Source organism: Squalius cephalus, assembly GCF_949319135.1.
Source record: "Squalius cephalus genome assembly, chromosome: 4".
Classification (NCBI taxonomy): domain Eukaryota; kingdom Metazoa; phylum Chordata; class Actinopteri; order Cypriniformes; family Leuciscidae; genus Squalius; species Squalius cephalus.
This window is the reverse complement of record NC_137125.1, coordinates 51,901,938-51,925,142: the sequence shown is the minus strand read 5'-3', so window position 1 is coordinate 51,925,142 and position 23,205 is coordinate 51,901,938. Positions and strand designations below refer to the sequence as shown.

General features: G+C 35.6%; 1 protein-coding gene across 5 annotated transcripts in view; it reads left to right on the top strand.

The window, feature by feature from the left end:
- Positions 1–23,205, top strand: part of kcnc2 (potassium voltage-gated channel, Shaw-related subfamily, member 2) — a 70,875-nt gene that overhangs the window by 42,035 nt on the left and 5,635 nt on the right. Inside the window, exons 3-5 of one of the 5 annotated variants that reach the window (XM_079869949.1) lie at positions 1,760–1,930; positions 6,917–7,010; positions 9,386–9,990. In XM_079869949.1, coding sequence (XP_079726075.1) covers positions 1,760–1,930; positions 6,917–6,978 — 233 coding nt within the window. In that variant the 3' untranslated portion in view covers positions 6,979–7,010; positions 9,386–9,990. Of the gene's footprint in view, positions 1–1,759; positions 1,931–4,387; positions 4,546–6,916; positions 7,011–9,385; positions 9,991–23,205 lie in introns of those variants that run through there. The other 4 variants (XM_079869948.1, XM_079869945.1, XM_079869946.1 and 1 more) reach the window with 4 other exon arrangements.

Genomic DNA, 23,205 nt, shown 5'->3' with positions numbered 1-23,205 from the left:
TGGACAAAAGAAATGGATTAAAACACCAGGTGTAAACGGGAATGTCTCCCTCGAGTGATCCGATTGACCAAAACGCATCTTAATACCAGGTGTAAACAAGGCCATAATAACCAATGACATGAGACATCAATGACATCATTGTTTTTGAATTGAAAACAAGTGGGAAGGAGGGTTTGAACGACATGAGGAAGTTTTCATTTTCGCTGAACTAAAGACTCAGAGCACTGTGCCATCTATTCCACTGAGTCAGGTGTGTGTTCCTCCTGGAGGGTTAAAGCTGATGGCGTTTGAGATACAGGATTGCTTGCAGAGCGGAGGATAAGAGAGGGTGCAGATCTGTCCTGTTGCCACGGAGATGCGTTCAGGAGCCTGAAGATGGGCTGGATTTCACTGCGATATTTCAGTCTGAATGTAGAGACAAAACTGTAGTTTGATGCTGGTCAGATTTTAGGATGCTGTGCATGTTGGTCATTTACATGTGATGTGCCTTTGCTGTTTGTTGGTTTTCAGTGGGAAAAGTCGAGCCTTAAATTAGCTGTCCAACTGTGTTTGAGCAAATAACACATATGTAATGCTTCTGACTTGGGTCAGGTGAACCCGAAATTGTTTTTTTTTTTACAGGGTTTCCAGTATATACAGACTATACATTACTTGCCTGTTTTCAAATTGGGGAAAAAGTCATCATTGTGTTTTCCTGATCAGTTTTGTTATTATTAACTAAAACTAAAAACTAAAATAAAACTATTCAAATTGAGTTTGCGTTAATTGAAATAAAATAAAATATAAAAATAAATAAAATAAATAAAATAAAAAAATAAAATAAATAAAATAAATAAAATAAATAAAAATAAAATACAACTAAATAAAATAAAATAAATCTGAAATAAATATTAGATGAAAAATTAAAGCAAATTTTTTTTTTGACAAATGGCTGAAATAAAATAGGTTTAAGGTGAAGTAGTAAAATGACTAAAGCTAAAACTGAAATAGAAATAACTAGAAAATAAAAATGAAAAAATGAAATTACTAATACTTAAACTGAAATTAAGATGAAAACTGAAAATATAAAGCAAATTCAATATATTAATAAATGCTATAAAAAATTAAATTAAAAAAACTTTTGAGTTCTTGAAATCCCACCTCATATTTTTCACAACACCATCATTTCCCTTTATGGGCTCCGCAGTTCATGATCGATTCAGAAGTGCAAAAATGCACCTGTTAAATGCATATTTTATTTATGGTAAATGGACTGAAATGAACAGATATTACATATTAGTTAGTCAATGATGCATCATACAAAGTCTTAAAGTCTTAAAAGTTAATGAAAATTAACCTTGTTGTGTGAGATAATACATTTAAAAAGATCTTTCATATAAACATTATTTTCCAAATGCATAATTTTCCATTGACTTCTGCTGATTTTATAACGAGTAAATGATATTTTGTCTCCTCTCTCACGGACGTCTGTCTGCATTGTTACATTTTCATTTCAAGACATTATTTTGGATCTTTTGTAAGCCGTTTTTCTTCAACAATATAGGCAATTTCAGGTTTTACTATCCTTATTCGGGACATTTGATGCCCACAATGTAGGTAAACCCTGACCCACACACAGCTTCTGATGACTCATTCGTTCGACCCAATTTCGGTCCTATTTTCGTCTTGTGATTGACCTCTCACCTCTGTCTCTAGCTGGTACGTGTCCCAAATAAGCAGATGTTGTTTTTCACTGTTCGTGCTCTTCATTTCCCACCAGTGTTGTCTGCGGACTGCAGCGCAGGAAGTGACATCACCATGTCTCCAGAGGAGCGGATACCCATGCGTCACTCCAGCATGCGTGAACAGGACCGTCACACTGAAGGCACGTGCTTCCTATTGGCCGCCAGCGACTACACCTGCACAGCAGATACAGCTATTCGAAAAACAGGTATATTCTGCTCGTCCAATCAAAGCCTTCCATTCTTCATATTAGCATATATGTCCAAACAAATGACCATCACATTTTCTAAACTCTAAACCCATTTCATCCCTTATATCTGTCAATCCATTGTCATAAACATTGACTCATGGATGGAAATGAAGAACTTTAACTGTTCAGAAGGTTTATATTGTATACAGATCATTTATAGTTTTTGCCTTGCTCTCTCCTCCCTTTTTAAAGAGGTCCTATGATGCTTTTTTTCACATGTTCAACTCTCTTTAGTGTGTAATGTTGCTGTTTAAGCCTGAAAAAGGGAGTTATTCTCTATGTCAGTGTTTCTGAACTCCCCTGAAACATTGTAGTCTTAAGGTTTTCGCCCTGAAACAAACACGTCACAATATTTCTCATTTAAATAATTTATACGCTGAATAAAGGGGCGGGGCATGGTTGAGCTTGTTAGTAGTGTGTTGAAACTGGCAGTTATGGTAAGGGGCGGGACATTTCCCAAACACACTCGAAGCGCTCGACCAATCACAACACACTGATCCAGCCGACCAATCAGAGCACATTGTGCTTTTCAGAAGGAGGGGCTTCATAGAGAGCTGCAACAATGGAGAATATGTGAATGTTTTTAATATTCAAGCATGAAAACCTGTTATAGTAGAGCCCTAAAGGTCATAATAGGTCCTCTTTAAAAGTCTATTTATTTTGCTGTCCTACCTATGCATCATTATTTGGCTGGCATTATTTTTGCATTGCTTTTGCATCTTGCATGAATACTTAACTAGCATGACCCTATAACAAGGCAAATGTTGAGTTGGCACCCAAGACCACATGGCTGTACTGTTTGACAGACACAAATGCTAATAACCCTGCTGGGAGGTTAAATGTGGACCAGCTCAAGGGCAAAGGCACCCGGAGGGGCCGAGTTTGTAAGGTCAAACTTTGTCCCAGCCTGGCGTCCCCTCAACACTACCAGTGCTAAAGGGCAGTAGAAGGTTAGCACCAGCTAAACAGACTTATTGAGCCCATTTACATGCACATTCTTACCCCGGTTATACTTAATAGGCCGACAGTAAATGTGCTCTTGTAAACACGTTAAACCGGTTTCCTTTATCGGAGAGAAACGGCTTAAGCATAAACCGATCAACACAACTAGATTTTCGCCCCTCACCACGATTTCTCCCAGCATGTAAACGCATTAACCCGCGTTCTTATTGAAGTGTGTGATGTGTGACGGGAAATCAACTTTACTGCAAATCTGCATCCAGACAGAACGAGTGTTTCGCTGTAGGGGAGGAGGAGATATATTGCAAACTCTGACTCTTTCTTGACCCCAGAAATTGTAAAAATGTGTTCTCATCTCGCGCAGAAGTGCCTCAGTCAAAATGCATGAGAGGATAATATATGAGTCTGTAAGTTTCCCACTTTTTAATGCTTTATTTAACATCACAACAAACATTACAAGTGAAATACTCAGTCAGATACACAAACGATTACATTTTGACGGTTTACTTGCGTTATTGGTTTGCATGTAAACCGGGACAACAGGTTATTTCAATAAGCGTATTTTTGTGAGTTATCAGCATGTTGGTTTGCATGTAAACTGGCTCACTGTTGCTTTATGGCTGTGCATGACAAGTCACTCTACAAGCTATAGTAATATATTACAGGGCAATATATAGATATATATTATTGTTTTATTTTGTTTTATTTATGAGGACAAGAGCTCCGAATAACCGTCTTCCATTACATACTATTACAATCCGATATACATGATACTGTACGTACTAACCAATATCATTTACTTGCATTGATCATCGTTTCATGATGTGTAAACAACATTCTAGAATTACGTATATGGTCAGGACTGTTACTGTACACGGCTCTATATACTGAACTACTGAACTGCTGATCATGGATGAAACTGGCTGAAATAAGTATATTTGCTTTGTGAGCTTTTTAGCAACTTTTGTACAGTTTTAGTTGGCATTTCCATCCAAACTGGTTTTGAATTATTATTATTATTATAATTATTTTTTTGTTAAATATCGTCATCATCCTCCTCCTCATCATCATCATCATCATCACCATCATAACTAAACTGTGTTTTAGTCCCTTGAGAAAATCGTTATCATAGTAATTTGTTTAGGAAACTATAATGCTCTATTTATGTATTGATCATTTAGCAATTCGGTTTCTCACAATTACTGAGCACATGACTGCACACGAAACATGTTCAGTGATCAAAATGAAACACTAAAACGAGCCAAAAAGCTTCTAATATAAATGTTCTAGACATTCAATGTGAAAATTGCATCATTCTGATCGCTGGACACACAGTAAATGTGATGTGGTCTTATTTGTGTGCGCATATATCTCACGCCTGTCTGTCACGAGACACTTTTGTATTTGTTTTGTGTGTCTTTGTGCTCTTAATGTTGCGTTCTCTCACGTCTGAAGGCTTTGAGAAATCCCGAAGCTTAAACAACATAGCCGGCACTCTCCGTCTCTCTCCAGTGACCTCGCCCTGTCCGATTCACCGCTCCCCTATCCCGTCCATCTTCTGAGGCCACGCCTACTCACACATGCACTGCAGAGACTCCGCCCACTATACATTATACTCTACCTCTGTGAATATAATGATTATTATGTATAGAATTGTATGTGATATGAGAAAGTAAAAAAAAAGAAAAAAAAAAAATTTAGGGTGAATCTCACAAAATCATAATAGAATATATATATATATTGCTTAGTAAAAAAAAAAGAAGCCTATTTTAAGACTTTTTTTTTGCTTTGTGACATTTCAGTTAAACACAATTTCCCCTCAAATCATCAATGCTTTAAAAAAATTGTTTGTAATTCCCATTATTCTTAGTGATTATTCTGACTAGATTATCATTCTTGTATAATAGTATAAAAAAAGTTTTTTTTAATTTACATATTAGTAAGTTATTACATTACACACATTTCTATCATGATGCATAATTATTTCACAATTTAAATTTTAAATATATATTGTTTTACAGTAATTAGAATTATTATGAGTTTTTATAAAGTACTAAGATGATGCATAATTACATCATAATTAAAAAAATATTTAAACATGTATATTGTATTACAATCATGAGATTTTTTTTCATAAAATACTACAATAATGCATAATTACTTCACACTTTAAAATATAAATATGTATATTGTATTACAGTAATGAGAATTATCTTTTTTTTTCATAAATGAATACCATGATGCATAATTATATATATATATATATATATATATATATATATATATATATATATATATATATATATATATATATATATATTAGTGGTGGGCCGTTATCGGCGTTAACGCGCTGCGTTAACGCGAGACTCTTATCGCGCGATAAAAAAAATATCGCCGTTAATCTATTCTCCAAGTTGGGTTGGGAGCGTTGGGAGCTGGCTCAAGCTACACAAGCTATGATGACGCAATCTACCCGCGGCCGCGAGGAACACCCGGCTGCAACGCATCATATTCGTCGTCATCTTAAGTAAACACGGCTGAAAGTGAAAGCTCAGCTGGTGTAAAAGATCCGTGCAACATCCATTATTTGGACTTGGTTTGTATTTAAGCCGTCCGACGTAGACTGTATGGTGTAACAGTTCGGTAAGTTAACACACGACTAATCCGTTCTACCACCTCAAATTCAAAACGAAACATATCACTGAATACCAGCGCGCGCGTATTATTCCCAATATATCTTAGTGAGTGGTGTAGCACATAATCTCTTTTTATTAAAAGCGCCCGATTTTAAGAATCGTTGTTGTGTTTCTTTTTAACTGAAAAGACATCAGTTAGACAATATTCTAATTTTAAATTTGGGGTTTCATAAGCTCCAAGCCATAATAAACATTAGACCTACTTAAGTCTCTGCAGCTAGTGTACTTACATTTTATTTATCTGCAAAATTATGTTGTATACTTACAGTTTTGCACAATATATGTTCTCAAAACTACATACACCCTTTCAAAAATAAATAAATAAATAAATACATTTAGCAGTTGTTAAGCAGGGTCTGTGTAACCTGTTCTGAAATGGTTTTATTATAATATCGTTATCGCAAGAGGCTGCAATGTATATCACAATATGGATTTTAGGCCATATCGCCCATCCCTAATTGATAGCCTATAGTAGTTGATAATAACATAGGCCTACCTAATGTTGCCTACGGACGGTAACAGTACAGTAGTAACCTTTTACAGTCTATGAGTAGAACAGCTTTCTCAAGCAGTTTGTGATGCATTTTGGAAACAGGAGATGAGCACCTGGTCTAATGCGCCACCTGGCTTGAGAAACCCGTTCTCAAAGACTTACTTTTATAGTCATTATTTGGGTAGCACACATACTCTGAATGCCTTCGGCAGAATTCAAATGAGCCATTTTAATCTAGATTAATCTAGATTAATTTCAAAATTAATCTAGATTAATCTAGATTAAAAAAATTAATCTATGCCCACCTCTAATATATATATATATATGTGTGTGAATTAATATATTTTTTGGATAAAATTTAAATGAAATTTTTTTGTTTTTGAAAATGTCACAATGGAAAATGTTTAAAAATCTTAAACTGGCTTAATTTGCTTTCGTGAGCTTCACGCATTTGATTTGATCTTCTTGCATTAACTTGCAAAACATTAATTGAGGGAGAGAGCAGGAAACTAACTTCAGATCTATTTGACACTGATGTTTCCAAAAGCAAGAGCAGAATGAGATTATAATTAGAAAAGCACGACCTCGCTGTCTGTTTGGATTTAATTGTCTGTTTTTGTCTGTATAAATGTTCATGTTTGGAGCTAGCAGTTTGTAGTTGGTGTGTGCATGGACCGCTCTGTCTGGAGACGTGTGTGTGTGTGTGAAGCCGTGAACCGTCTCATGCATGACCTCTGTCTCCACCCTCTCTTGGCACGTACTGAACCGGCATCATTACACTGGTTGTACACACAGATAACTGCTCAGAGCTTGTGTTCACGGGGTTCAGCCGAACAGAGGGGAACGTTCTGTCTTAAAAGGGAGGGAACGGCCCAGACGAGACTCACAGGTAACAGACGCTCTCGTGCTGTGTGATGATGATGTCACTGGGGAGAGAGAATGACTCTAATTGGCCTAACCTGTTCAAATCGCAGTCAGATGTTGATTCAATTCAAAGAAAGCATTCAAAGTCAACATGAAATGCTGTTTTAATTGATTGGATGGTGAAAAGTGGGCGTTACCCAACTAGGGGTTGAACAAGTAAAACATTTCACTTCCCGTCAAAAGTTTGGGGTCAGTATGATTTATAATGTTTCTGAAAGAAGTCTCTTGTGCATTTATTTGATCGAAAATACAGGAAAAATTGTGACATATTATTATGATGTACAGGTGAAACTCGAAAAAATAGAATATCGTGCAAAAGTTCATGTATTTCAGCAATTCAACTTAAAAGGTGAAACTAATATAATATAGACTCATTACATGCAAAGTGAGATATTTCAACCTTTAAATTTGGTGATTATGGCTTACAGATTATGAACATTTTCCAAATTTCTGAGATTTTGAATTCAGGGTTTGCATAAGCTGTAAGCCTCAAAATTAAAGGTTGAAATATCTCACTTTGCATGTAATGAGTCTATATAATATATTAGTTTCACCTTTTAAGTTGAATTACTGAAATACATGAACTTTTGCACAATATTCACGTTTTTCGAGTTTCACCTAAAATAAGTGTTTTCTGTGTGAATATATTGTAAGATGTCATTTATTCCTGTGATCAAAGCTGGATTTTCAGCATCACTACTCCAGTCTTCAGTGTCACATGATCCTTCAGAAATCATTCTGATATGATGAGTTGATGCTCAAGATATATATGAACCATTATTAATTAATCGATAATAATTGAACAAATCTGCATATCAACATGATTTCTGAAGGATCATGTGACACTGAAGACTGGAGTAATGATGCAGAAAATCCAGCTTTGATCACAGGAATAAATTACACTTTAAAATACATTCACATAGAAAACAGCTATTTTAGATTGTAATAATATTTCACATTTTCCTGTATTTTTGATCAAATAATCGCAGCCTCGTGGGCACAAGACTTCTTTCAGAAACATTATAAATCATACTAACCCCAAACTTTTGAACGGTATGTTTTTATTAAAACGTGCTCTTATGTTTTTTTGCACAGGAACGTGTTTCTCATTCCATGTTGACTTTAGTTGATGTAAACTGTAAATGCATCAATGAGTCATGTATTTCTATTCATGCTTGCAGACACATTCGTAGTCACAAGTAATTTAATACATGGTCTGATCTAAAATATTTCATCATTCATTATTGACTACAGACAAACAACTCACGTCACCCGAGTCATTCATCTGCATCCTCTATACTCTGTGTGATACATATGTATTTTTAGCCAATGCTAATTATGCTGGATTTTAATCGAGAGATAATTCGGAGATTTATCCTGAGCATCATGTGAGTGGATCTAGAAGGGAAGGTTGCTAAGCAACTGGGATAGGGAGATTTTCTGTCACGCATCCTCAGCATAAACTTCATTTGCCACTTTGTGTCACACCCTGCACAGTGTGTTACCTGAAATGTTTTCTCAAGCAATAAAGAGAACACCTGAAATGCTGTTTGCTCACTCTGCACGTCCTGAATGTTTGATTGTAAATCACTGAAAAGCTGTAATATTTATATATGATCATATAAGAGATGTAATCAGAGATGAATTATTATGTTATGATGTTAGGGTGAATCTCACATAGAAACATCAGGTCACATTTAATCCCAAAATCAAAAGAAATTGCATAAAGAAAAACAAATCTGTATTTATTTTTGCATTGCACAGTCAATGACAATTAAGTCAAATTTCTTTAATGGAGAAATTGAATGCATAAAATCTCACTTTTATTTGTTTCATTAACATGAATTCAGTCAGTGTTATTTCAGCTTCGATGTCCTATTATATGTCTTGTTTTGAATTAGTTTGCATTTTTATTTTTAGTTCAAGTTTTAGTCATTTGTTTGTGTGTTTTTGTCATACTACTAATTTTTATTTCAGTTTTAAAACGTCAAGTTAAACTTATTTTATTTCAGCTAATTGCCAAGTCAACATTTCTCATTTTCATTTAGTTTTCTTAAGTTTTTTTTAGATTTTATTTTATTTCAGTTCAAGTTTATTATATTTCAATTAACTGTTTAGTTTATGAATTCAGTACAAAAGATACTGTTAAAATACAGCATCAAAATGCGTAACGGTCCAAAAAATATATAATTTCCATTTTTATTCATGCAAAATATAATTTCTTCAGGGTGAAATTTGACCCAAATGTTTTTTTGACATTATTTATGAGATTCACTTGTTCAAAGATGCAATATATTTTGTCTACAAATGTTTTTTTTGTTGTTGTTTTTTTCAAAAAAGAAGAAATTGCTCATATTGAAGCGCATTACTGATGCAGCGGGTGTTGTTGCATTCGCAGCTACTGTATCACCTCTGGCTGACGTACAGTTTATATCGGCCAGAGACGGGGAAGGCGGGGCCAGCAGAGACTCAGATGGATTTGATGAATTGGATTGGACAGTCTGGAATAGAATAAGCCTGTGATTGGACGGTTCTGAAAGCGGACGCTCTGTGAACGGACGGACTCCTCATGACCGATGGAAATTCCCCGTTTTTTCTGTGTGGAAACAGACTAAAGCCGGCTGGCAAAAAAAAAAAAAAAAAAAGTCACGAAATGGATAGTGAAACGTTTCCTGCTTAAAACAAGTCGGCTCTCCATTTAAATGTCGCATCTGTATAAAGGACACACATCCACCCGTGGCTTCCCTTCTGTGTCAGGTAGCAAATCCCAAACCCCCTCGAACCCCTTTCCAAGGCCTGTCGTTGCAATAAGTGTATTAAGATGTGTAGAGGCACAAGTGTTTAAAAATGAAGTATTGGTGTATCGACTATACTAAACTACAGAGTAGAGAGAGAGTAAACATGATCCGTTTAATAAATGTGACCTCCAGTCATTTATGCTTTTATCTGCTCTAGTATCTGGTGGATTCATTGTTGTCTCTGTGTGTGTGTGTGTGTGTGTGTGTGTGTGTGAGAGAGAGAGAGAGATGTTCATCTCAAATGGGACACTTGAAGACCTCATGAAAGCAGTTTTCTTTCTTTCGTTTTTAAAATGACCAATATACCTTAGCTTACATGCCATTGGTCAATGATGATGCCCTGTTAAGTTGAATATCAAGCTAAAATGTTTTAGTTTTAACGTATACATCTTCTAAAAGTTGATTTTGTCAGCTTTTAAGAGTGCACTTATGTGAAGCCACAAAACTCTCTATTTGAATGTCATGGGGTCTTTGAATGTGTGTGTTGATTTATCGCAGTTCTCTTTCCCATCCCCGTTTCCTGGAAAATTTGCCCAGTGCAACAATCAGATGTGATGTGCAATAATGATGTGAAACAAAGCTGCACCGATTCACACTGTGATTTGAGTTCAGTCCGTGACAGAGCCTCTGGAAACACACGCGCCGTGAACACACTCGCTCTAATTAGATCCTTTCATTTCTTTCAGCCATGGAGAGATTAGAGCTGTCACATCAGCGTGTGTGTGTGAGAGAGAGAGAGAGTGTGTGTGAATGTCATGAAATCTGTCAAGAGCATGTCCAGGTCACATTTCACTGCACAATCAAATAAATTACATTGTGCATTACTGTTTTAAGACCAGTAAGATTGTATTATATTCAAGACAACTGTGGGCAAATGAGTCACATTTTTTATTTATAAATTAAAAGCAGTGCTAATTCCAACATGAATTATATATAGCCTATAATGAAAAATAAATACACTAGCATTTAAAAGTTTGGGCTCGATGAGAAGTCAGCCAGGCTGCATTTATCTGATTAAAAGTACAGTACAAATTGTGACATATTATTGCATTATGAAAGAACTGTTTTCTACTTAAATATATTTTAAAATGTAATTTATTCCTGTGATCAAAGCTGAATTTTCAGCATCGTTACTCCAGTCTTCAGTGTCACATGATCCTTCAGAAATCATTTTTAATATGCTGATTTGGTGCTTAAGTAACATTTCTGGTTATTATCAGTGTTGAAACAGCTTAATATTTTTGTGGAAACCGTGATACTTCTTTCTTTAGGATTATTTGAGGAATGGAAAATAAAAAAAGAACATAATTTATTTTAAATAGTGATTGTTTGTAACATTATAAATGTCTCTTTCGATCAATTTAATGCATACTTGCTGAATAAATTATTATAATTTTTTTTCCATAGTGATAATAAATAATTGTCACTAAAAAAAACAATACAAGAAATCTTATTGTTCATAAAAAATAAGCATTAATTTCTTTCTTTGGAATCTGGGTTTAAAATGTGAACCAGACATGTTCTTGATGATATGTGCGTGTGTGTGTGTGTGTGTGTGTGTGTGTGTGTGTGTGTGTGTGTGTGTTCCCACCACCCACAGAACTTAAGAGGATAGTATTCTTCATGTTAATATTATCTGCTGCTTTATGAAGTCAGGGCACCGTTTCAAATATAAATTACAAAATGTAAAGGTATATATTTTTGAACTTAGATCTTGTATTTTTGTGTCTCTTGAAGAGTCTCATTGTCCCGCGGTGTATCTGTATGTCCACTCTGTGCAGACTGTGAACCTGGAGTGTTTTCATGTTTCAGTGATTCGACTTTTGAACATGTATTGTGGAGTCTTTTGTCAGCCTTTTGTAGTGCATGCAGAGACCCATGGTCAAAATGTAAAGACTACGTCTGAAGAATATGTATAGTTCAATGCCATGTGAGACAGTCGGATAAACATATTAACATTGTTAAAAAACAAACAAACAGCTTTCTTTTCTTTCTGCTTAAACCACGCTGCATCACCTGGACTATAACAAGAAGACAATGCTCAGAGTTACATCTATGCATTTATCCAAAGAGGAACAGAAGCAATTTATCAAAGAGCCAGCAATATTTGTAATATACAATGCCAGATGTTGCTCTTTCATAGTTCAGAGTTTTCTTTCACTTTTTCATCAGATGTTTCTCCTGAAATTCATGAGGAGAAATAAAAAAAGACACAATTGAGATGACTTTTGACATTTGGTAAAGATGAGACCTTCTGAACCTCTCGAGGAGAGATGTGTGAGAAACATCTGAGACTTTCAGCAAAAGTCTAGATTAGGGGTGCACGATATATCGAATCAATATCGTTATCGCGATATCACGTTGCTCGATATCATATCGAAAGTCTCGCGATATTTATGCGATATTTTGTTTATGATGCGTCCCGTCCGACATGCACCGTTGCATTTCCCCTGACTGATTTCCTGGTTCTACTTCTCCATAAACATGAAATCAAGGAGAGGGTTAACTTTTCATGCTACAGATTTCCAACAGTGGTCAGAAAGAACAGGGGAGACACTTTGTTTCACTTCTCCCCTACCACACAGTCCCCACAACACACACACTTGCCGGCTCGACGCACACACCAGCGCGCAAGTATAAACATCAGGCCACCTGGCCACTTCATGCGTTATCACAGATCGGATAGCTATCTAATTTATCAAAACGATTCCTTTTACACCTGTTCACAATGTGTTTTTTGCAAAACGGATATAAATCCGATCTTCAGTTGCCGCGCTATATGCAGATTTAATGGAGTTCACGTCACCGAACACAGTTATGAGCTGCATTTTATAGATCATCGATCAGCTAAAATGTAAAAATCAAATACCGCAATAATAGAGAACGGCAACAGCCCTGGTAAGATAATTTCACTTCTTTACTTTGAATGAAGATACTTGTGTTTAAAGCGTCTGCAACTTACTTTCACTTTGATTTGCGATAGTTTGCGCGTTGGCTTGACCGGTAGATGCTCAGCTGCTCATGCGGTGATGCGTGTTGCAGACGTAGCGTCGTCATATCTGGCCATAACATGACATGTAGCCTATAACACATCCTCACACGTTTATTTTTTAGTGTTTTTGGGAGGAGTACATTTTACATATGTGGTTTCAACAACCAGATGCATTTACACTTCGTCCAGTTTCGTCTGGAATGCGGCCCAGATCTCCTACTGATGTGGTTTCAGCGATCAGATTCAAATCCGTCTCGAATGCGCTCAATAAACCTTATGTTGTAAGAAAACTTGTTTTATTTGTTATGAATCAATTTTGATGCCTTTTCCCATAACATTTGCAGTTTTACATATGTTTAAAAATATCGAAATTAATATCGATATCGCAATATTCATTATCGATATCGCAATATCACTTTTTGTCAATATCGTGCACCCCTAGTCTAGATTTGCTTTGCATCCCAGCTAACAAAAAATCTGTTCTAAAAATGTTTTGCCATTCATTTTTTTTTATTTCTGAATGTTCTCCGATGTGGACGTTAAAGCTGCAGTCCGTAACTTTTTTGGGTTAAAAATTATCCAAAATAAATTTTTGAGCAAGTACATAACCAGCCATTGTTCAACACTCTGCTTGCCGTAGCTCGACTCAAAACGGTAAGCTTGTAATAATGTTTTTAGTTCCAGTGGGACTGGTGGATTTCCACGGGAAATTCGAGCATGTCTTTGCGTCATTACGTCACATCTGTCCACATAAAGAAGAGTCTCGGCTAGTAGACTATGAGTGTGAGGATGTTAGGTGGAGATTTATAGCCTTTTCTCACAGCACTTGATATAATTAAACTTAGCAATTTGATGGCGGAACCAGAAAGGTTCAAACGACAATCACCAACTGGAGATTCACCCGTTGTAAAACGCACAAGACTTCGGAGTGGCTACAGAAAAAAAGAGACTGCAACCGGCCCGTGCGAAAACAAGGACAAATATGGGAAGGGCATTAAATGTAGTCATGCAATGCTGATGTTATTAACTAACAATTTGAGAACAAAGTATAATTTACACGGTTTGACGTGATATGATAAGCGATCGTTAGATTTAATCAGTGCGATCTACTGCAGTGCTTTTTTCCTTTAGTTCAGGGTTCACCAATCTCGGTCCTGGGGGGCCGCTGTCCTGCAGAGTTTAGCTCCAACCCCAATTAAACACACCTGAACCAGCTAATCAAGGTCTCATTAGGCATACTAGAAACTTTCAAACAGGTGTGTTGGAGCTGGATGGAGCTAAACTTTGCAGGACAGCGGCCCTCCAGGACCGAGATTGGTGAACCCTGCTTTAGTTGGTCAGAATAAAATTAGACGTTACTACTTCAGACGACATTTTCCGGTGAAAATTCTTATGTTGGTCATACTTCCAAAAAGTCGAATCTGTGATTGCGAATGCCAGTATCCACACCGGCGGCGACTGACAGCCGCACATTCTCCTCAAAACATGGGATGCATCCGCGCTGTGCCGTGCCGAGGCACAACCCACGTAAAGCTGATAATTCCGCGAATAACTGCAGTTGCAGATTTCGAACAGAGATGGTGACAAAGAGGAGAAACTACGGACTGCAGCTTTAAGGAAACATTACATTTTATCATTCTTTGAACATTACGGAATTGTTACTTTTGAATGTTCTCTGAACATTCCGAAACAAGTGGCAACATTCAAAAAAACGTTCCATGAACGATGCATGGATAATGCTTTTTTTTATTAAAGACCCGATCACTTTGAACAAACATTCTATTAACGTTACTGGAAGAACGTTTGTTCAGAACGTTGAGAGAACCTTGCCAGAGTGTTCTGAGAACGTTCCCTGTTAGCTGGGATTTATCCTCACCGCTGCCTCCGTGAACGAAATAGACCTAGATTTGTTTTCTTTTCTCTTTCCCCAATGGGTAGATCAAATCTGTTTTCACGTACACATTCAGATGATCAGACGAGATGAACAGACACTCATCTCTCCCATCGGCCTTGATTTAGGTCTCAATATGTAGGTCTTCTTCTGTCCCGTCACTACGGACACCGTTGCCATGGTGGGGAAACAAAACAGCAGGAGGGTGAGTTTGTGTTTTTTAGGCCGCGGGCCTCCCATGAGCAACTGTATCCATAACGACCAGGGAGTTTCCGTATCCATAACAACTCCATCTCTGCACAAACCCGCTTCTGAGAAGACTGAACTGAAGAGCATGAATATTGCATCACAGTCTCTCTGCTCTTCTCTGTATGAACCACTGTGTGATCTACAGCTCCACAACACACACACACACACACACACACACACACACACACGCACATGCACAAGCTCGTTTAAAGTGAGCACAGCTTCTAGACAAGATCAAGTTTTGTTTATTTACCCTCAGAAATCACCATCTTTTGCATACTAAGTGTGCAGTCTTTGCATTATCAACTATTGCATGCAAAACATGCGTTTGATTGGAAGAATTTGGGATTCTTGTTGTTGATTTTGTCTGAATTGATGATACCAGCATTACTTTTTTCCCATATTGCAAAACAGTAATCCATTTCTTTATACATTTATATACATTTATAATGTTTTTGATGTTAATGTTTTAAAATAAGAAACCATATAATGTGAAAACAAATAGCCTAACTACTACGTATATTAAAAATTAAACCGAGCAAGAATGCTGTTGTTCCAGCAAGTACCAACAGCACAACCGCGAGTGTGATTATTGCTTTTATACAAAACTCCAATAATATTATAGTTAAGTTGTTCAATAAACAATTTAGTATTATGGAACATACATTTTAGGCATTTTTGCTCCATAACAAAACAGCTTAAAATGAAGTCGAACTGAAAACAACTGCGCATCTCCAAGCCGTTTTCTTCCTGGGATTTTAAACGAATTGGTTGAGTGAATGATTCAGTGACTCCTTTATTAAAAACAGTAACATGTTTCGTTCCTGAATTAATCAAATCATTTGAATGAATGGTTAAATGACAGTCACTTGTCGCCAACTACTGTATGTGTGTGGATGTTACCGTTTTCTTTCCTGCATTGACATATTGAGTATTTTAGTAGACAAATAAAAATGTTGTATAATCATGAATATTTTTCTGTCATCAAGGAAAACTTTTTAAATGAATTGGTTTATTTTGTCAACTTTTAGGAGTACTTAAAGGAGAACTCCGGTCAATTTTAACATTGAGCTCATTTTTTTGTACATTTGGAGTGCTGTCAGTACAGAGAACAACGACAAAAATCGGGGCAAGTTTTAAACCTGCTTTTAGCCTCTTAACATCCTTGATGTGTCATTACAAGTGCACAGGTCATGTGAGTGATTCCTTCAGAGTGAACGCGGGTCAATCTGACTGCAGTAGATGTGCAAGATATGAATAAAAATGATATTTATTTAGCCAGCGCTCATACCTGTATTTACATCCTGTTTCCGGTCGAAACATTACATTCTGTTCACGCGCATGATCATAGGTACTAAACCAATGCGCGTGAACTCGACAATCGATTACTATGGACTTTGACCGGAAACAGGATGTAAATACAGGTATGAGCGCTGGCTAAATAAATATCATTTTTATTCATATCTTGCACATCTACTGCAGTCAGATTGACCCGCGTTCACTCTGAAGGAATCACTCACATGACCTGTGCACTTGTAAAGACACATCAAGGATGTTAAGAGGCTAAAAGCAGGTTTAAAACTTGCCCCATTGAAGTCAACAGGGTGCAAAGTTTAAAAAGAGGATAACACGGTGTAGGCAACACCGATTTTTGTCGTTGTTCTCTGTATTGACAGCACTCCAAATGTACAAAAAAATGAGCTCAATGTTAAAATTGACCGGAGTTCTCCTTTAAGCATACAGGGGTGTTCAATGCTAAAAGACATGAACAGAAAGCCATACTTTTGATTGACATTTTCTGAATTTTTAATGTCAGGAGGAATTAATGATATTTCTCAATGTTTTCTGAACGTTCCAAACGTATTTTTTTTTAAACGTTAAGGGAACATTCCATTTGATCATGTTGCAAACATTATTGGAATGTTACTTTTTGAATGTTCATTGAACATTCCGAAACAAGTATTTAAAAAACGTCCAGTTAAAACATTTCAGGAGAAAAACGTTCCATCTATGATGAATACAAATTTTCTTAACGTTTTGGGAACATTCGATAACTTTGAAGGAGCGTTCTATTAACGTTACTGGAAGAACATTTGTACATAACCTGAGAACCCTGTTAGCTAAGAACACTCACGCCTGACTGACAGTCAGTGAGTCTGTATTGTTTAACCAACACACTAAAAACAGCTGAATTACCCTCCAAATACAGCCGGCTGAAGTGAGCGCAGCATTTTCTGTGTGTGTGCGTTCGTGTAGGAGGTTGTACTATTGCAGTCTGATTGCTCACAAATGGAAATCAGATATGCATGACTCAAATGATACTTCAGCACCGTGAATTGCTCTGCGATATGTCAATGGATGTCAAATTGATGTGTTATTCAGAAGCACAGGCGCTTACCTGACTCAACGTACAGCCGGATTCCCTACAGGCAACACGCATCTGAAACTTTAATAGAGTTATAAGAACACTTTAATATTTTACAGGGACATGAAGACTTTAAATGTTTCGCTGTAGCCGAAGGGTCATGGCAGTTTTTATGCTCCCAAAAAGTATTTTGGGTAACACTTTATTTTACAGTGTCCTTGTACTTACCGTATTAATAACAGTAGATTATGCATAATACATGCAACTAATCCTCAACCAAACCCTAATCCTACACTAACCCTATAGTAAGTACATGTAGTTATATTACTCAGTTCTTAAATGTATAATTATACTGTAACAATGACACCTTAAAATAAAGTGTAACTGTATTTTGTTTGTTTAGTCTTATTCATGACAGAGCCGTATACTATGTTTAGGGATTTTTGCTAAGTTAAGTCAAGACAAATTCACAATTCACATTGTTTAAAAGCAGCTTTACAGAAAATCATGATGTTAATGTATGTCATATGATTCGTTGAATTTAATAAAAAAATCTTATGGTAAGTGGTTGCACACAATTGATTTTAGCTACATTTAAACAAATGCAATAAGTTGAACTTAATCAATTTTACTTCAACTTAATTCATTTGTTTAAATGTAGCTAAAATCAATTGTGTGCAACCACTTACCATAAAAAAATTGATTAAATTCAACAAATCATTTTTTTTCAGTTGCATTATGCCAATTAGAGCTGGGGGATAATATAGTTACTTTTTTGTGCAATTATTACCTTAAAGGGATATTTCAACCCGATTTAACCTCTAAAAATGATTTTATTGGTATAAATGAATGTATTTGGGTTGACTCAGGTTACGTCAGGAAGTCAGGTTAATGTAGAAGCTAAATATTTTTGACTTGAATAAAACTAGTTAGCTAATGTTATATAGCTAATGTAGATGTTACTACATTTCTTTCAGTATAATGATAATAATAATTACATTTTACATTTAATCTCCAAATTAATGTAGAAACAACATAGAGACAGTATCTTTTAAATATTTGGTCTAACATGTAGGGAATATCCAGACATTGAATAAAGCTATCAAACACTTCACAGTCTTCACTGCAAAATATACATACATGTGCTGGTCATAAAATTAGAATATCATCAAAAAGTTGATTTATTTCAAGAATTCAACTTAACAGGTGAAACTAATATATTATATAGACTCATTACATGCAAGTGAGATATCTCAAGCCTTTATTTGTTATAATTTTGATGATTATGGCTTACAGCTTATGAAACCCACAAAATCAAAATCTCAGAAAATTAGAATATTACATGAAATCACACAGTAATTACACAGTGATACCATGGTCATTGAACCAGGTTTTGGTTATTTTGACAGTGTGGGCCGGTGCAAATCCTGCTGGAAAATGAAGGAAGCATGAAGTGCTCTAAAAATGTCCTGGTAGACGCCTGCGTTGACTCTGGATTTAATAAAGCACAGTGGACCAAAGTCCTCTTTTCTGATGAGAGCAAATTTTGCATCTCATTTGGAAACCAAGGTCCCAGAGTCTGGAGGAAGAATGGAGAGGCACACAATCCAAGATGCTTGAAGTCCAGTGTGAAGTTTCCACAGTCTGTGTTGGTTTGGGGAGCCATGTCATCGGCTGGTGTTGGTCCACTGTGCTGTCCACTCAACGCAGCCGTCTACCAGGACATTTCCAGAGCACTTCATGCTTCCTTCAGCAGACAAGCTTTATGGAGATGCTGACTTCATTTTCCAGCAGGATTTGCACCGGCCCACACTGTCAAAATAACCAAAACCTGATTCAATGACCATGGGATTACTGTGTAATTACTGTGTGATTTCATGTAATATTCTAATTTTCTGGGATTTTGATTTTGTGGGTTTCATAAGCTGTAAGCCATAATCATCAAAATTATAACAAATAAAGGCTTGAAATATCTCACTTTGCATGTAATGAGTCTATATAATATATTAGTTTCACCTGTTAAGTAGAATTCTTGAAATAAATCAACTTTTTCATGATATTCTAATTTTATGACCAGCACCTGTATATATATACATATATACATATATATATATACAGTATATTTATCAATATGATCTGTTAAGGAGTTTTTTACAGTGTAATTAAGGGATATGCTTTATTCTTCCATATATAATGAAAATGAAATCAGAACAAACACAGTCAACCTTCAAAAATGATTCAAATATTGTGAGTCAAGACAAATATTTTTGGTATACTGTTAATAATCAAAATGAGGAATGGTTGAAGGTGATGAATTTTAGTGAATAATGACTTATTTGTTTTTGGTCTGTTTCTTATTCAAAGCTGTTTTTGTGACTCAATCATGTACCAGTTTTAATGGGGGGTTTTATGTTTTCTTGTTGTCGTTCTTGGAGCTTAGCATCCTCAGACATCTTTTGTGTTACGCAGAAGAAAGTTAGGTAACACTTTAGTTTAAGCCTTTATGTGTAATGCATTATAAAGGTATTCATAAAGAACGTTTTAATGCCTTTATATCTTTTCATAAACAATTGTAACCAAAGTTAAAATGCATATATATATATATATATATATATATATATATATATATATATATATATATATATATATATATATATATATATATATATATATATATATATATTAATTACACTATCAATACACTAATACAATGGGGGAAAATAAGATTTTTGCATGAATTAACCCTTAACAGGGATAAATCTCAAATTCTGAAGACATAAAACACACATATAGTGTCATAAATCGTAAACTCTCACCCACGGCAACATTTGGATCCATTCACTGTACATGCGAATCTGTTGCTATGAGACGAGCTGCTTCATTAGAGGAAGCATCATAGTGATGAAGCCAGTTTGTGTGTGTTTGTGTCTCGGTTCTCAAGGTCAGCACACATACACACACTGACACACACACAGTCATTGAGTCAGAGCTATATCTTGATTGCATTACATTACATCATTATGAAATAGAATGTTGCATTTTCAGTATAACAAAGCTCTCATATATTCAGAACAGAATAGCTATAATCATAAACGTGATATTGTGTTGCATATGGAAACGTATCTCCCTGTGTGAGGCTCTGATTCATGCCACCGCCGCTGCCTCGCTGTCTTTTATAACGCAACACTTTTATGGGCACTTTAATTACTGTAATCAAACAGTCATTGAAACGGATCTGGTCTTACATCCGCTCACATTTGAAATGCTGGTTTCAGTCGGCAAACTCGGCACATTTTAATTCATTTTCAGTGAACGCTGCCATGACGTGCTGGATGAAATGATTAGGAAATAATTGCCCTCGTCTTTATAAAGAAACGTAATTAATGTAATAATCCAGGCTTAAACAATTGTATATCCCTTAGATTCATGTGATCGATAGCATTAGCCGGAGGAATACTTCTCATGTAGTTTGTATGCCAAAACACTGTTTTTCCTCCATTCTTCTTCCACATTAGAACTCTAATGCGATTGATTTGTTTTTGTGCAGATCATTCAGGTTTTCACTGATGTTCTGGTGCTGGTGAGACTGTCGTCTAGAACAGGGGTTTTCCAAATGGGGTAAAACATTTTTTTAATTAATTATTAATAACAATAAGATTAAACTAAATGCATGTGATTAAATTATTAAATAAATACAGTTTTCTTTAAATAATGAATCATATATATATATATATATATATATATATATATATATATGTATGTGTATGTATATGTATGTATATACACATACATTTGATTAAAATAAACAAACCAATAATTGATTAAAATAAAAAATATTTAAATAAAAAAAAAGTATATACATTTGATTGAAATAAAGATAGATGATACAATTATTTGATTAAAATAAATAATAAATATATACACTTGATTAAAATAAAATAAATTAAATAAAGAATAAATAAATTGAATCAATTTTTATTTAAAAATAAATAAATAAATAAAACTTTATGTAAATAATATATTTGATTAACAATAAAATAATAATAATAATAATTTGATTTATATCAATTAATTAAAATAATACAATTTGATTGTAATAAATAATACAAATGCATTTGATTAAATAAAATAAATCCCTGATTGATTAAAATGATAAATAAATAAACAAACATTGATTCGAGTAAATAATAAATAGATTTAATTTTAAAAATTGATTTAAAGAAATTGATTCAAATAAATAAAAGGTTGAAAGCCTTGTTCCAGTGTGGCGGAGAGCAACAGCGGTTATGGCCAGCGAGATGATGTTGAGGAGATTTCATGTGAATGAATGTGCAATATCACAGCATGACCGGTGTGAAAAATAAGAGCCGTTACTCCATTAGTGTAGACATCAGGTAACCGGTGACGGAAACCCGACAGAATCCAGCTGAGAGGATTAGTGTGGCTGTGTTATTAAATCTCACATGATTTCTGTCCGCTGTTAACTCTTCCCTCAGACGTAATTAAACAGGGAATCAGTCCGCTCACAAAAGACTGATGTGGGAATGGAAATGTGCTTAGTTGATCTGGGATGAATTGGACACATTTTTCACATTCGCACTAGCCTGGGAAAACCCAGACAACTTCCGGCAAATTTAGATTTGCTCTGCAAGTAGTCTGGCAAAGAGCCCATTCAAGCCGACTTCTAATCCGTCCAAATCGAGGCACCAATCAGAAACGTTGAGGCGGGCTTTACACGATGACGATCGCTCTGATTGGTTTTAGGTCTATCCAATTGCGCCCAGAGGCATTTGAGCGACGTCCGTTGGTGAAGCGCACCAACTTTTAAATGCATTATTATTCAAATCGCGAACACATGAGGACAGTCTCCATGATAGACCCACTGGCAGATGAACGTGCTACTACATTTCTCTCCGAAACGGTAGGAAATTAAATTAGGTTTAATAGAGGATTTTAACTGTGACAAGATGATTGACAGGGCAGTTTACAGACAGATCCGTCCGATAAAGATGACGAAGTAGTGTGTCCCAAAGCTTGCCTACTTTTTTGCTACACATTCAAAAGTAAATACCTTTTCTTCACAAAAAGAGTACATACTTTTATGGCGTAGTGTAACTTAGGGACGCAGCATATGGCTTTACACGATGACGATCGCTCTGATTGGTTTTAGGTCTATCCAATTGCGCCCAGAGGCATTTGAGCGACGTCCGTTGGTGACGCCCCTTTGGAAATGAGTTATTAAAGAAGCTTTGCCAGACCATAACTCAGTTACTACTGAGAATGGTCTGGTTTTAACCAGGCTACATTCGCACTGCAGCAAAACACAATTGTGTCCCGAACAATACATGCAGAGTTTAGTTATGTATTTTAGTGCTGACACAATAATAATCGTAGTTAATGTTAATAATTGTCTTTTAAACCCAATTTCATCGCAATTTGAAGTGAAGATGGGGAAGATGCATATGGTGTATTGATGGATGACCTTTGAATGCTTAATCTGCGATCGCAGACGAGTGTAAAGTGAGAGGAGAGAGTAGAGGTCATTATCTGGCTCCAGCGGTCAGAACAGAGCAATCTGATCCCAACATCCGTACACACATTTATGCAGGATGCTGTACTTATACTGCTAGTTATGAACATTCAAAACGTCCAGTTTTTCCTTTTTTCTTGGTTATACGAACGTTATGGGAACATTCCATTTTTCATTTTTCATTTTGCAAACATGGAAACGTTTCTTTCTCTGAACAGAGTTACATTTAAAAAGTCCAAAAAAAGGTCCAACTAAAATGTTTTAGAATAAACATTCCATGAATGATGTATAAATAATGTTTTTGTGCTAACGTTTTGAGAACATTATTAGAAGAA